The sequence below is a fragment of the Rhinolophus sinicus genome, chromosome 12, assembly GCF_057876585.1.
Source record: "Rhinolophus sinicus isolate RSI-liver-muscle chromosome 12, RSI-T2T, whole genome shotgun sequence".
NCBI classification, from domain to species: Eukaryota; Metazoa; Chordata; class Mammalia; order Chiroptera; family Rhinolophidae; genus Rhinolophus; species Rhinolophus sinicus.
The window spans coordinates 47,810,518-47,825,185 of record NC_142512.1 but is presented as its reverse complement, the minus strand read 5'-3'; the positions used below and the strand labels follow the sequence as shown (position 1 = coordinate 47,825,185).

The following is a 14,668-nucleotide window of genomic DNA, read 5'->3' as shown; positions in this document are numbered from 1 at the left end:
ATGTGGGGCCTGGGAGAGAGCAGGGTGGGAGACTACAGCCAACCCGGCTCTGGGACATCCCCTATTGAATGGCTAAGAGCCCCAGGCTGCCTCAGTCACCCCCTCCGGTGTCAGAACCCGAGTCACAGCCCTCATGTCGATGGCTCTCCGAGAAGCACAGCTGACCGTTCTCACTGCCCTTCTCCTTCACAGATTACAGTCAGGACGAGAAAGCCTTGCTCGGGGCATGCGACTGCACCCAGAGTAAGTGACCTGGCCCTGCCCCCGTCCAGCCCTCCACTGTCACACCTTTGTCAACCCCAGAACCTGGCAACAACATGAAGGCCCCACCGGCCACTCCATGGGGGTCCTGGTTGGGAGTTGAAGGAGCATGACTCTCTGCCCAACTGACCTCTGAGAACTCAACACGTCTCCCCAGCCACCCACACAACAGGAAAGACCCTTAAGAGGAGCTCTCGTCTCATGCAGGACCCTGCTGGTCAGCGTGTGGTCTAGGGACCAGCATCATCGCGTCATCAAGGAGCTCGTTAGAAATGCAGAATCTCAGTCCCCTCTGATTTTCTGAACCAGAATCTGGATTTTACCACAATCCTCAAGGGATTGGAATACATTCTCAGATTTAAGAAGCAATTGTACAGGACAGTGGTTCTTTACCCAGCAACATAGCAGAGTCACCTGGGGAGTTTTACAAAGTGCTGAGGCGTGGCCCCCACCCCAGGAGGTTTCAATGCAGTTGCATAGGATGAGGCCCGAGCATGAGCATTTTAATTAAAAACAATTCTAATGCAGCCCAGGTGGAGACCCACTAGGGTCAATGATTAATAGAACCAAAAAGACAGGCGTGAGATACAGCACGGTTCCCTCTCAAGGGCACTGTGAATTGGATACAGTTGGGCCTGGACACTGCACAGCTCTCGAGGGGCCAAGTCACGCCTGGACACCAAAGCCCCCAAGCCAGTCATCTCAGCCATGTGTAGTCTCATCCATTTACCTCCCTATACCAAATACACATCAGAAAGTTCTATGTGTGTTGTAACGTGTTAAAGGTTTGAAAAACAGGTTTGTAGGGCCCGGGGCTACCCTTTTCTTTAACACCTGCCATTTGCCATTTTATAGAACATAAAGGTGAGTGAGACCTACATTGTCCCAACCCTCAGAGGGCTGGGCAGGGACAGGGTGTGGCACGTGAGGTGCCCAGGATACAGCAGGTCAGGAGGCAGCACTCAGTGTCAGGGTCATTCGAATACCTTAGGTGCCTTGTTCCCCCAGCCCTGTCCCAGCCCAGGTGTACTGTCTTAATTAGGAAGAGATAGAGATAAACTAGTCTAATAACGCAAACTAACAGATGGCATAATCGGATTCTCTAAGGGTGCCAATGAAGCACCACGAGGAAGAGGTCAGTTCTTAGGGAAACATTCTTTGGCATTTTCAGTGAGTGTCTACCTGGGAGAACCTGTATTGTTTGCCCTCATCCCCTAACAGCAGGAAAGGTATTGTCCTGAGCTCCTAGATACACTCTCCATGGCCTGACACGATAGAATTTACCCCGCGAGCTTTGAAGAGCAAACCCTAGTCTGTAGGGTCTTGTGACATAAGAGACAAGAGAAGAAATTGGCTGGGTTTATTGAGGGTCTCGTCCCTGAGTTTCATGGTTAAGTCGCCTTTCTCCCCCTCGCAGTTGTGAAACCCAGTGGGGTCCACCTCAAGCTGGTTCTGAGGTTCTCGGACTTCGGCAAGGCCATGTTCAAACCCATGAGGTAAGTGACCACCTTCCTTACCTCCAGGCCCAGCTGTGGCAGCCCTGGGGGAGTTTGGACCCCAAATTAGTAAAAGTGGTCTAAAATCTTCAAGCCAGTCATTTGCAGACTCTCTTTAAGGCAATCTGCCCCAGCATGTAACTGTTTTGGGTGATAATAATTAAAAATAGTAAGAGCTAGTCCTCATCAAGTCTTTGCTAATATCTATGCTACGTGCTTTATAGGATGGTGTCTTTGGGTTATCAAAGAGGTGCTATTAAAATGGCCACTTTACAGATGACAACACTGAGGCTTGGAGAAGCCAGTTCACCCCAACCCCCGAGCTGCAGGCAGTGGAGCCAGGATTCAAACCCAGGCAGCTGGGTTGCTAAATTCACACTCTATAATTGGTTCCCACGTTTTTCCAGGACTAGGACCCTCAAAAAGTTTATAGAAATTGACCTAATCATAATACTTGTTTTGGTTGAAAAAGTAGACAATGAAAAGGGCTACTATGAAGGCAATTGTACTTTTAAATTAATTTCTATTTGATTCATAACAACAGCAAATACCTGCCTTTCGGATATCGGTGCCTCAGTCACCCCCTCTGGGGTGACAAACAAAATACAAAGATTGTACAAATTAACCAGTTTCCTTCCTGATATAATGCAAAACTTCCCAGCATTAGGACATAAAAGCCATTTTCGCTATTCTTGTGTTGTACACAAAATTTATTCTGTATTTCTATAAAATTTAGCTCAAAGAGAAACATAGTATCTTTTTAAAATGTATTTCTTGAAAAATCATACATTTTTTCCTATAAGGAACTTAAAGTAAACACCACTTGTCCCTTGTTAAAAGGGAAAGTGAACATTTATCTTTGGATAATATAAATCATGACCACAATTAAAGGTTATATTTTGAAGGTAGTAGATATAACATGTACCATGAGGACATACTTTTGAGAAGCACTGACGTAAAGTTAAAATGATTTTCAAATTTAAAATCGCTTCTGTCATATGGCATACAAAAATGAGGAAATGATGGTTTAGAAAATTCTAAAGGGCATCAGAGAGATTGTATGTTCTATGGATGGAATTCAGGACTTAAAACGAGATTAGGATGCATGGAGAAGCCGGTCGGGCCTGGACTGGACTTTAAATGTGGCTGCACTTTTTAAAACAGAAGCCCTGCCTTGGGCAGCCCCTCAATTTGGTCTCCAGGACTCATCAGTGTTTTTTGGCAAAGTGCACGTCACTGTTTCCATGGCTCGTGCTGTTTATTTATTTACCGCTTTCCACAACATTATGTTTCTTTACATGTAAACTGCTTTTGCAGCCATTGTGCATTCCAAGATCGTCGTTCCTCCCTATTTATTAGCGTCGAGGCCAGAAGCCACGATGTCATTAATGACTGGAAGGGACCTTTCGGAACATACACAGCTAGCTGTCCACCACTCAGGCAGGCTGCAGCTTTTCAGGAATCCATCAGAGATTCTTAAAGTACATAAATCAATATCCTCCACACCAGCCTCCCTCAGCCTCTGGCTGGGCCCACTCTCATGACCCGGCAGAGGTGCGCTTATTTCTCCCGATCACAACCAAGATCCAGAACTTTCTGTCCTTCGAACATCAGTCATGTCCACTGCATCCCTAGGGCACTCTTCCTTTTATAAAGTCCTGTCTTACACCCCACCTCTCTTAATCTTTGGTATCTGTGTCTTTGCTCCTCTGGTTCTGCCAGCCAGTGCCCGTGCTTCTGTTTATGTCTGCATTTCTTTCCTCTCAACTACTGGGCTTTTGTTTTGTTTTTCAAAGAATCAGCCAAGTCACCAAAGCTGCCTCAGTAGGAGACTTAGCACTGAGGGGTACCTACAAGACAATGGCTTGCAGGAAGCTTGGCTCCTTTTACTGCGCAAGTCTTCTCCTAGCCTTCACGGGCCATTCTTGATTTGTCATTCCATCAACTATCGTGCATTAAAAGCCTAACCCCGCGTTTTCCTTTCCCTCTGGTCATGCTTCGCAGCTGTCTTCTCAGCCGTCGTCTCAGGCTCCCAGGTGCAGTCTGAGTCCAGGGCATGATTCCTTCCTTCTTTCCAGACAGCAGCGAGATGAAGAGACGCCCGTGGACTTTTTCTACTTCATTGACTTTCAGAGACACAACGCTGAGATTGCAGCTTTCCATCTGGACAGGTAGGATGTGGCCCCACAGACATAGCATTGACTGCAAGGGCCAATCCCGAGAGGGGGTGCTGGGCAGAACCTCAGGTGGGGGCTCCCTGGAATGTCTTTTCTGGCTCTTTGTCTTCACGGACCTCAGTGATGCCTTCAAACCCAACGCATCCCACCCAACCCCATGGATTGAAAAACGCAGACTTTTAAGGTAATGAAAATAACTTAGAAAGGACACAACCCTGCCAGGCGGCTCACACTGCCATCTTGGGCATGACACTGCCCTTTGCTCTAGTGCCCAGATCTAGAAAATGGGGAGAATGCATATTGAAGTACGAGAAGCTCTGACCTAGAACACAGCTTGGATGGTGGAAGTTTTTCCCAGGAGGCTTGATGGAATAAGGATTCCTGTTCCACCCCTTCCCCATCCCTTTCAATGTAGGTTTGCCCTGGGTACTGTCAGCTCAGCACTGCAGAGATCCCTGCAGCTGGGTATGGTCAGAAACACCAGTCCATTTCTAGAGGGCGACCATCGAACTCCCTGACCAGCCCTCAGATCTGAACAGGGCTCCCTCTCTTTCAGGATTCTGGACTTCCGACGGGTGCCACCAACAGTGGGGAGGCTAGTCAATGTCACCAAGGAGATCCTAGAGGTCACCAAGAACGAAATCCTGCAGAGCGTTTTCTTTGTCTCTCCAGGTAGAGTACAGGCCAAAGCAATATTTTGGGTCTAAGAATGCGGCAGGCCAACATGGCCACTTACGATCACTTACAACACGGCCTCCTGCCGGTAGCACCTTTCACTCCGGGGATGGGTGTGTGCTGCCATCAGACACTCCCACCTGGCCCACCTGATCATCACACAAGGTGAACTGGGGATGAAAAAGGATCATACATGAGATGCTAACTAGCCTGGGTGGGCACTTAACTCTACCGCCAGCCTCCCTGGAAATCTTTAGTTATCCATTCAAACAAAGGACACTCTCATCAGGTGGATAGGATGCAGGGAGGCTGGGTCCCACCCTTTCTCTGCTCTGAGACATTTGAAAATTGGTACTCGGGGTGCTCAGTTCGATAGCATCCACGAGCCCCTACATCTGGAAAAGGCAATGTTTTCTTCTGCTTCTGTCTTTCCCCAAGCTGTGAGTCCGGGGTCTCCCTTCCTTCCTAGTGGATTTCTTGGGGCAGGAAGATGGTCCACCTCTGAGCCCTTCTCTCACCTCCCCTCTTTTCTCTCCCCGACCCTCCAGCCAGCAATGTGTGCTTTTTTGCCAAGTGCCCGTACATGTGCAAAACTGAATATGCGGTCTGCGGCAACCCACACCTGCTGGAGGGCTCCTTGTCTGCATTCCTGCCGTCTCTCAACCTGGCCCCCAGGCTGTCCGTGCCCAACCCCTGGATCCGCTCCTACTCGCTGGCAGGAAAAGAGGAGTGAGTTGCCTCCCCAGCCACAAGGCCATGGCCGCGGTCCCATGGTCCAGCCCAAGAGGGACCACATGCCTATACCCAGGACTTGTGGCTAGCCTGGCTTTTGGACCCCCAAATCTGCCTCCGTCCCCCTTTGCCTCATCTCACATTGATCCTGGGACCAGCTGGCCTGTGCCTGTTCTCTCCCTTTAGTTCATTTATTCAGTTATGAAGAGCCTACTGTGGACCCAACACTAGGTACTGAGGGATACAGAAATGAGACACAGGCTCCCCCCTCAAGAAGCTCCAGGGTCTAGCTGCGTGGTCAGAGAAATAGCCCGATTATGAAAACACAGTGCAACACCTGCTGATACAGAGAAGCCCACGAGCAGCCCGTAGGAGGGACACCTGGTTCCCCTGAGTAACCCAGTGATGCCAAGGGCCCCACTGTTGTATCCCCAGGGCTTAGCATGCTCCCTGGTGCTTAGTAGGTACTCAGTTCATGTTAGTTGACTGAATAAACAGGTTCACAATCCAGCCACCCCAATCGTGGTGGGAAGAGAAATAAACCCGGGCAGAATTTCTGCAGGATGTGACAGATCCTAAGGGACTTATGAAGGCTAAGAACCCACCAGATAAAAAGGGACACGAGGGCATTCTAGGCGAGGAGTATGTGTGAGTGAGAAGTAACAGAATGGCTTGTCAGGGACTATGAATGGCTCAGGAGAACAGCAGGGCCCGAGAGACTCGGTGAGAGGCGCTGCAGAGAAGCAGGTGAGGGACACTAGCCAGCCTTTCCCGTTGCCCGGTCACCTCCTCGGGCAGGTGGTATCCCAGCTATCAGGACAGCACCCAGCAGAGCAGATGCTCAGGAAAGGTGTGGAAGGACCCAGAACCTTCTCACCCTGTGCAACCTCCGGCCTCCCCAGGTCCTCCTGTGTGCCGAGGAGCGGCCAGCAGCCCAGGGCAGTATTTGGGGGGCGGGGGAGGTGTGAGGGGGCCCCCAACACCTTGCCATGTTGGCTTTTCCGGCCCCAGGACGTCTTCCCCCCCTCAGGTGGGAGGTCAATCCACGTTACTGTGACACGGTGAGGCAGGTGTACCCGTACAACAGCAGCAACCGGCTGCTCAACATCATCGACATGGCCGTCTTCGACTTCCTCATTGGTAAGCCCCACGCTCAGGGCTCCTGGCGGGAGGGGCTCTGCTGCCGGCTGCCACCCCCGTAACGTTGGGCCCCAGTTGCAGGCTGGACCATGAGGACTGAATAACCCTGCCCTGCCCACAGCAGCGGTGGCGGGAGGCCCAGAGGACAGAAGTTAACACGCTCCCCCACTCCCGGGACGACATCACTCAGCAGGCAGGCGTACGACCCTGCGCCAGGCCTGAGCGGGCCTCCGTTTGGAAGCGATCGGTTCCCTTGACCGAATAAGTGGAAAGCAGCGAGGAAATGGGGAGCAGTGGGAAGGCCTCCAGAAGGGGCTGTTCCTCCACCGTCAAGTCCCTCGGGGACCCAGGAAGCCTCGGGCGATAGTTATGAAGATGGCCAACACACACATGCTCAGATCTAAGTCCTAGCACCCGCCCCAGCTCACTCGCAGGCCCTCTGGGCAGTTAGGCTGCGTCTCCTCACCGTAAGGGGCCTCAGTTGAGGAGCACGGGTGGTGAAAGCTTAGATTTGAACACAGTCCACAGTAGACTTTGCTTGTCTAGCTTCCTTCTCCCTCGGCAGCTTCCCTAATAACCCTGGGAGATGACTTGTGGCCCGGGGTTCAGACATGTGTCTGAACTGCTAACAGGCCTCTATCCCCTGGAGAGAACACCGAGGTCGGGAGCACCTGCCCTCTGGCCTTGGGCCCCAGCTCCAATGCCTCCCCCTCCTTTCCAGGAAATATGGACCGTCACCATTATGAGATGTTCACCAAATTTGGGGATGATGGGTTCCTGATTCACCTGGATAACGCCAGAGGGTAAGTGTGCCAACACAGCCCTAGCCCAGCTGGACCCCCTGTACAGCTGCTCAGGGGAAAGCAGAGCCCGAGAATGAGGGCTCTGTTGTCACGTTCCCAGTCTCCTCACCCTACTTGTGTCGTTCCTTTTCTCTGTTGATCTTCGCTAAGCACCCCTTGATTCTCCTCTACCACAAAAGCACCAGTAAAATACACGGGAGTTTTCCACAACTGTTTCACTGGAGGGTTCACTCCTGGGGGCAGGGCACACATGGCTCATCCTGTGTTGTTCACCCCCTGCAGTTGAACAAATGAATGGATGAATGATTGCTTGGTTTTAACATCTTTGGACAGAGGCTTTTTGTGAGCTGGTGGAGGGGCTGGAGAAGCAGCTGCCATGATCCCTGGTATTTCACCCCAAGCTGTCTTTCAAAAAAGGGCTGAGGTACAGGAGAGAGAAAGAAAACACTGAGGAGGCAACGCTGCTTGCCACCGGTGAAAGCATGCTTCTCCTCCTAGGTTTGGACGACACTCCCATGACGAAATGTCCATCCTCTCTCCACTCTCCCAGTGCTGCAGGTAAGCTTGCAGTTCAAGGGCAGGTCACAACTGTGACACGTCATCCTGCTTGCAACCAAGCTCTGACAGACTGAATCAGTTTTCATTGGTCTTAAGATATGGGTGGACAGAATGACAGAAGTACCAACCACAGAATTTTCCCCCAACGACTTCTCAGATTCTTTCATCTTTCAGCATGGGATGAATTAGGATCTACTTTTTTTTAAACCTTTCAATCACCAACTTTAATCTTTAGCCCGCTCGGATAATAACCACCCCCTTTGGCAGAGCCTGTCTTTGAAGTGCCTCATCAGACCTCTGCTTCGCCCAGCGCTCATATAAGCTTATAAATATTACTACGTGCTCACCATCTATGAGTACATCAAATCCTGTTTAAAGTTCCATAAACCCATGTCAGATTGAAAGAAGTACTGAGACCTTTGCCTGGCTACCATTTCTCTAGAATTTCAAATCTACTTCCGTACCTCCCTGGTCTCAGCCAAGCTTGTGAAATTGCCCAGCTGCCCAGAGACAATATCCAGAGCTGGTTAGGAGTACGTGTCGCACCTAACCAAACCATCGCATGCGTTTTCAGCTGGAACACTCAGAACAGAGCCTGAATTTTCTTTACCCACCTCTTGGTTGGGTAATCGACGAGCTTCCCTCGTTGCCTCCCTTTCCTCTCCTCCTGGGTAGGATAGGCAGCAGTTGTCTGACAAAAGTCAGAAAATGAAACTGCTTACATCTGAGTCCAAGTCCAATTTCTGCACCAAAATAATCAAAATCTTCAAAGTCAAGATGGGTCCCACCCCAATTTCATCCCTCTGATTTGGGAATCTGACACACTTGGAGACTAGCAGTACCTAGGGCTTTTCAGATGGCGAACTTCATCGTTTCACCTACGAGAAACTTCTCTTGTAGCTTTAACTCTCCTTGAAAAGTCATTACTTCCGTTTTGATTCCCTCGGCCACGTAAGATGCATATGGTCCAGCATCACTTTATGACATTACAATTATCAACACTATCGATGGCTCGGGAGGCCTTTGACCCAAAGGCAACCGGGGAAGGACTGCAGAATATTGGGTCATCTTTTAATCATTCCTTTTTTACCTGGTTTTCATTCAAATGTGCTGGGAAGACACTGGGGAAAGAGGCTCCCAGAACAACAGCTATAACAGCTTCTCGTGGGGAAAGGAGTTCAGGCAAGTTATTTTCTTTACATTTACTTACTGGGTTCCTATGACTTTGTCCTTCCAGGATAAAAAAGAAAACACTTTTGCACCTGCAGCTGCTGGCCCACGCTGACTACAGACTCAGCGACATGATGAGGGAGTCACTGCTCGAGGACCAGCTCACCCCCATCCTCACAGAGCCCCACCTCCTTGCCCTGGATCGGAGACTCCAAATCATCCTAAGGACAGTAGAGGGGTGCATAGAGGCCCACGGGGAGCAGAGTGTTGTAGCCAATGGCCCAGCAGGACAGTCAGCCCCCGACTCTGGCCAGGCTAACTGGACAAGTTAGGGGCAGGACGAGGCCAACTTCAGAAATTACACCTGGAGCCGGCAGTGTGGACACTTGAGTGGGGACCAATGCTTCCGGACGTGCCTGTCACTGCTGGAGGTCCTGGCTTGTGAGCTCAGGAATCAGGGAGGGCATTGGGATAACACTGAAAGAGCCAAAGTGGGATCCACGAACTTTCTTCCTTGGTGCACTGCTTCTCCAGTGAGCTGCCATGGCTCCCTCTTGCCCAGAAAGTACTGCTTCACCAAGGGCACAGACCATCTCCTGAGCCCTGTGGGAAATTGGGATACCGGTCAGGCTTGAAAGGTTTGGAAGCCTTGTTCCCGAGAATATTAACTGTTACAAATAAAAGGACATCAGGTGGACACCTACCTGACCTCCAGGTCCTTATTGTATCTACAAGGATAATTCCCAATCCAGATAAAACATCTGACGTTATCACAAACAGACAAGAAAGTCTAAAACTGGTAATTCTCCAAGTTGGGCAAAGCAGACTTCACACTTTCTACTCATATTCCAGGCACTGAGGCCCAATCTGAAGACAATAATCACTACAGACCAGTCCCCTAAAGTTACTTTCTAAGAGACGTTATTAAAGGAGGTAAAAATAACTTAGGGATTTGCTCAGAATATCCAGAAAAGGGGTGTTCCAATCTGAAGAGTATCTAAATACCAACTGAAATAACATGAAATATGTCAAAATTAGCATCCAGGTACAAGGAGTTTTAATGAAGGGAAACAAGGGTGGTCTTGAAGGTGGGACAGGACAGGAATGGGCCTCGCAGGAACGGGCCTGGACTAAGGGAGGGGAAAAGCCAGGGCCTCGCACAGCTCGCCAACCACAGTCCTTTCCCGTAGGTCCAGGAGCTGTCCCCCACCTGCCCCCAAGAGGAGCAGGGGGCCACCTGGAAGTCCGGCACTCTAGATGCCCCTTCCCCCCAGCTGCTTGCTCAAAAAGAACCACATCAAGTTTACTTTCCCTCACTAATGGATGTATCGGGGACTCGCTGTCTCCCCAACCTTTTCCCTACTGACTTGCTGACACTGGAAACTCAATAGGCGGCTTTGTTTCTTATTCCACAACTCATGACTGAAAACACAAATGACAGGAAAGGATTCATTCTATAGAGTAATCAGTCGACAAGTAAAAATTCCTGATTTTATTAGATCAACTTTTCTCATACAGGCCAGAGGCTCAAAGTGTGAGGGGGTAGAAAGAAGCTGTCACTAGAGGGTACAAGGTCAAGAACTGTATCTGTCACCCGACTTCCGCAGTGTGTCTGTCTGAAGGCAGCCCTGACAAGACAAACGGGTGTTTCTGACCCACCCTGGCACCCCACATCACTGGTACACTGCCCGTGAACCCTATGTCTCCATGACATCACTACCTTTCACGGAGCTCTCACCACATGTGAGAACCAACACACAGGTTTCCAACGCTCCCAGACAGACAGAATCCCCTACTCCGATGTACACAGAAGAGAATGCTGATGAACGAAAAACACCCAACTTAATGACTTAAACGTATTCCAAAGTGTTCTTTCCGCTGTAACACTGACACCCAACAGTACATTTGAAGTTATCTTTGTTTGCTTAAAAAAACAAAAGCGACCCTTTAAGAGAGGAACCTTAATCGCAGAGACACCCAGTCCTGAGGTGACACTACTGCAGCTCAGGCTTCCCCTTCGTGAACTGTTTCTGCTACTTCCAGCCAGTATTTCCCTTTGCAGGGGGGACCGGGTAATCACACACAGAAGAGAGGAAAATAGTCAGCCCAAGACATTCACAGACTAGCACAGTGTCTGGGACTTCCAAATCACAGAGCATCAGAAAGGTAAGCGACAGCTCCATCTCAGACTGAGCCTTTTCGATGACAACAGACTGGCTTTCCAATGGCCTATCATCCAAGTTTTGGTGTACTTTACAAACTAAGAGAAATAGAATTGAGTCTGACCATAATACGTACAGTACCTAGATACCTAATTATTCACTTACCTTAAGCATTCCATTATTTTTTTCACTAACAAAATTAAGACTATTGTCGAAAACAGCAGAAAGCAAGACTCTAAAAATTAGCAAGTTCATTTTGAACCATTGTTCAACTTCCCTTGACATAAAGACTTTCCTGTCTCTATGTAAAAAATGTTCATGTTACTACTGACAGCAAACTAAAAACTGGAAAGGAATTCTAGCGCACGTGACCTGGTGGAGACAGGGGTTCGAAGGAATTCATCAGAGCCTTCCCGAAAGTCAGGAGTTTGAAGACTATAAAAAATAGTTGATTCTCTTTTCCATGGTAGTTTTACGGTCTATCAAATCACCACACTCAATTAGTGGATACCGAACCATTTGCTCCTCGAGGAAATACAGGGTTTAGGTGCCTGGGAGCCGCTGCTTACATTCTGTCAACCAACCAATATATAATCTTGTCTTATGTGTGTTAAGATGTGTTGAAGGCACCTTGTTTAATATATACTGCTGATTCATTGACACAGAACTCGTGGCCAACAGCACCGTAAGTCTTGCCTGAAAGAAGCTTGTTTAATACACATATTTTCTCCAAAAGGCGCGTCACAGCCTTCTTGCCCTTAGAACGCTGGCCAGCACTTCAGCACGACACTTGGGGGCCGTTTCAAATAGCGAAACCATCAACAGAGCACACACAACTCTGAAACAGTGGCCCTAAATAGATGGTGAAAAGGACATCTGATTACAGTGTGAGCTGAGACAAAAGGCAGAGCGCCGCCTTGTCTGACCTGAGCTGGCACACGCAGCTCCCGAGACCCAAATCCATCACCATTCCTCTCCTGTCCGGGAATGACTGTGAAAGGCCTGCGAGGACTGACTTTGGGGTTACAAATAAATTTTAGCAAGGGGGCAAATTCGCAAATACAGTATCCGTGAACAATGAGACTCAACTGTAATTCATTTTCAGATCAACAAAGATGAGAAAAAAGCTCTCCATCTAGTGGTGACTTTTAATATCACAAAGCTACTCAAGGTACATTGGCAGAACTTACACAAAATGAAAATACTACTCTCGTTAGTGGTTTTGGTTGACTCACAGCAGAATACAAGTGGAATCAGGATGAAGTCATAGCTCTGAACTTAGGTCAATAGACAAGTTCTAGCTTTTTGTATGTACACAAATACTGATTTCTATATGAAAGTCACCTAGGGTAAGAAGAGAGATTCAAGATTCCCCTTTTCAATTCCCCTATCTCCTATTGTGATAGCTATCTTGGGGAAACGTATTAAATGCTTCGCAAGGTTGTTTTACCAATCTAGAAAGAAATACACTGCCAGGGCCTCATGAAAATAAAAAAGGGTTCAGTTATTAATTTGTACTTGGAGAAAACACAGGATTAAGAAAACTGACATCATGCTACTTCAATTTTGAACCGTCAATATTTACTTGTAAGTCATTAAAAAACAATTCTATATGAGCCAATGTATTAGAGGGAGGATTAAACTGTAACCAGTACAATCCACCTAGGAAAATTTTCTTGTTATATTCTGTTGTAACTCTAATGGTTCCCACTCCAGTGAGTTGAGGGAATGGATTACTAAATCATTAACACGGTGCATGTGTTACAAAGCAATACAAATTAAAGGATGTTCTAGAATATAACGTACCTCCAACTTCACTGGATGTCAAGAAATTAATACCAATATATTAATGAGTATAACTTAATCATCTCACTTCTCTGAAATCTGAGGAATAATATCAGAAATAACATTTTATACAAGCAAAATATATAGGCACACCTAAATATCTAAGTAAATATATCAAATTTAAACCAAAAAGTTTACTGATTCAGAAATGTTTCCCCATTAAGTCTGGGAAAGTTCCAAGGCCAGACAACCAATCTGTCTTCAATAAAAAGGAAATCTTCAGCTTCTGATTTAATCTTTTCCTTCTATAACTTGGTAAACAGATCTGCTGTATCTCCATTATCCTTTTAAGCAAGATGCATTCTTTGACAAACTGACTTGGAAACCATTGAAAACAAACACATGACTCTTTTCAAAACACCAATCCCATAACTGGCTTGATTTTCATTCTTGCCCACCAGATTAGGAGATTCTGGGGGAGGGGGAGAAGAAAAAGAGAAAGGGAAGAAAAACTGATTCATTTAAGAATTTAAATTATTTCATCTTTTTTATTACTTGACCTACTATTAAGACAATCTATAACAAAAAGAATAGAGTATATTAGCACACACGGTATAATCAGACTAGTAACCAGGACATAATACAAACAAAATGGTCCTTTGGCCATCTCTACTTTCTAGAGCAGTAGACCGCAGAGAATCACTTACCACACCCAGAAATCACAACTTCTAAAGCCCTGAATATTAACTAAGACAAATTAAGCCAATCATGATTTCTCACATATATTCAGATTGCACAAAGATAAAGCTTTAGATGTGATCATTTTTAAATTTAGACTCAAAATTTCTTAGATTAAAAACTACAAAGGGGAGTAAACAGCAAGCCAAATTATTTAAGAGCAAAACTCATTTCAAAAGCATTACATGTATCTAAATATACATGAACATGATTATACATGTATGAAACTGTGCAAATTTATGGCATTCTAGATAATTCACTGAAGTACAGTTTTGGCATTTAAACAAAGATCAAATCAAGCTTTACGCTAATAACAATTTTTATTTTTAATTTTTTAAATATAAAAAGGTAGCTAAACACAAAGTATAGATCAGAAAACCCTCATTTAATATAGATTATTTGGGAAAATAAAAAATTTGTAATAGGGTAGCTTTCTATCCCACACTAGAATGTAAAACGTCTTTCCCAGATTTATACTCCAAACTTAGTAACAACCTAAAAATTGTTCAAATCTATGAAAAAAAAAAATCTACCATGATCAATTTAAATTACCTGGGAAAGGGTAGAAGAGGAGATTAATAATCAGAGTCAGTTGCATACAGATGGAAAAATGCTTGCAATCACTCCCAAACATAACCCTACATTATATATAAATCACAATGAAAACAAAAGTGCCTAAGTTGTGGAACTGTGAAACTTTGTTTTAAAAAACAACAATAAAAATGAACCGTTAGGTACCATTGGTGCACATGGAAAAATGTAACATAAAGTTGATAAGGCTGGAAAATACTGAAATACAGTTAAGACTCAAAACACAAGTTTTCTTAAAAAAAAAAAAAAAAGTTTGTCAGAGAAATAAATGCTAAATAGGAAAGCAGAACTGTTCAGCAGGATGGCCTTTTAGACCAATTTGAAACAACACAGACACATCCGACCCCACCCCAACCCCCCCATAAATTCTAGCAGATGTA

General features: G+C 46.6%; 1 protein-coding gene across 2 annotated transcripts in view; it reads left to right on the top strand.

Moving 5' to 3' along the window:
• The window catches only part of FAM20A (FAM20A golgi associated secretory pathway pseudokinase), a 40,626-nt gene extending 30,911 nt beyond the window's left edge, over window positions 1–9,715 (top strand). The window contains exons 3-11 of one of the 2 annotated variants that reach the window (XM_019732847.3): window positions 193–243; window positions 1,679–1,757; window positions 3,836–3,928; window positions 4,491–4,606; window positions 5,158–5,338; window positions 6,372–6,481; window positions 7,203–7,284; window positions 7,783–7,842; window positions 9,080–9,715. In XM_019732847.3, the coding sequence (XP_019588406.3) occupies window positions 193–243; window positions 1,679–1,757; window positions 3,836–3,928; window positions 4,491–4,606; window positions 5,158–5,338; window positions 6,372–6,481; window positions 7,203–7,284; window positions 7,783–7,842; window positions 9,080–9,344 (1,037 nt within the window). In that variant the 3' untranslated portion in view covers window positions 9,345–9,715. Of the gene's footprint in view, window positions 1–192; window positions 244–1,678; window positions 1,758–3,835; window positions 3,929–4,490; window positions 4,607–5,157; window positions 5,339–6,371; window positions 6,482–7,202; window positions 7,285–7,782; window positions 7,843–8,960; window positions 9,013–9,079 lie in introns of those variants that run through there. The other variant, XM_088802339.1, reaches the window with a different exon arrangement.
• The last annotated feature ends 4,953 nt before the right edge of the window (window positions 9,716–14,668 follow it).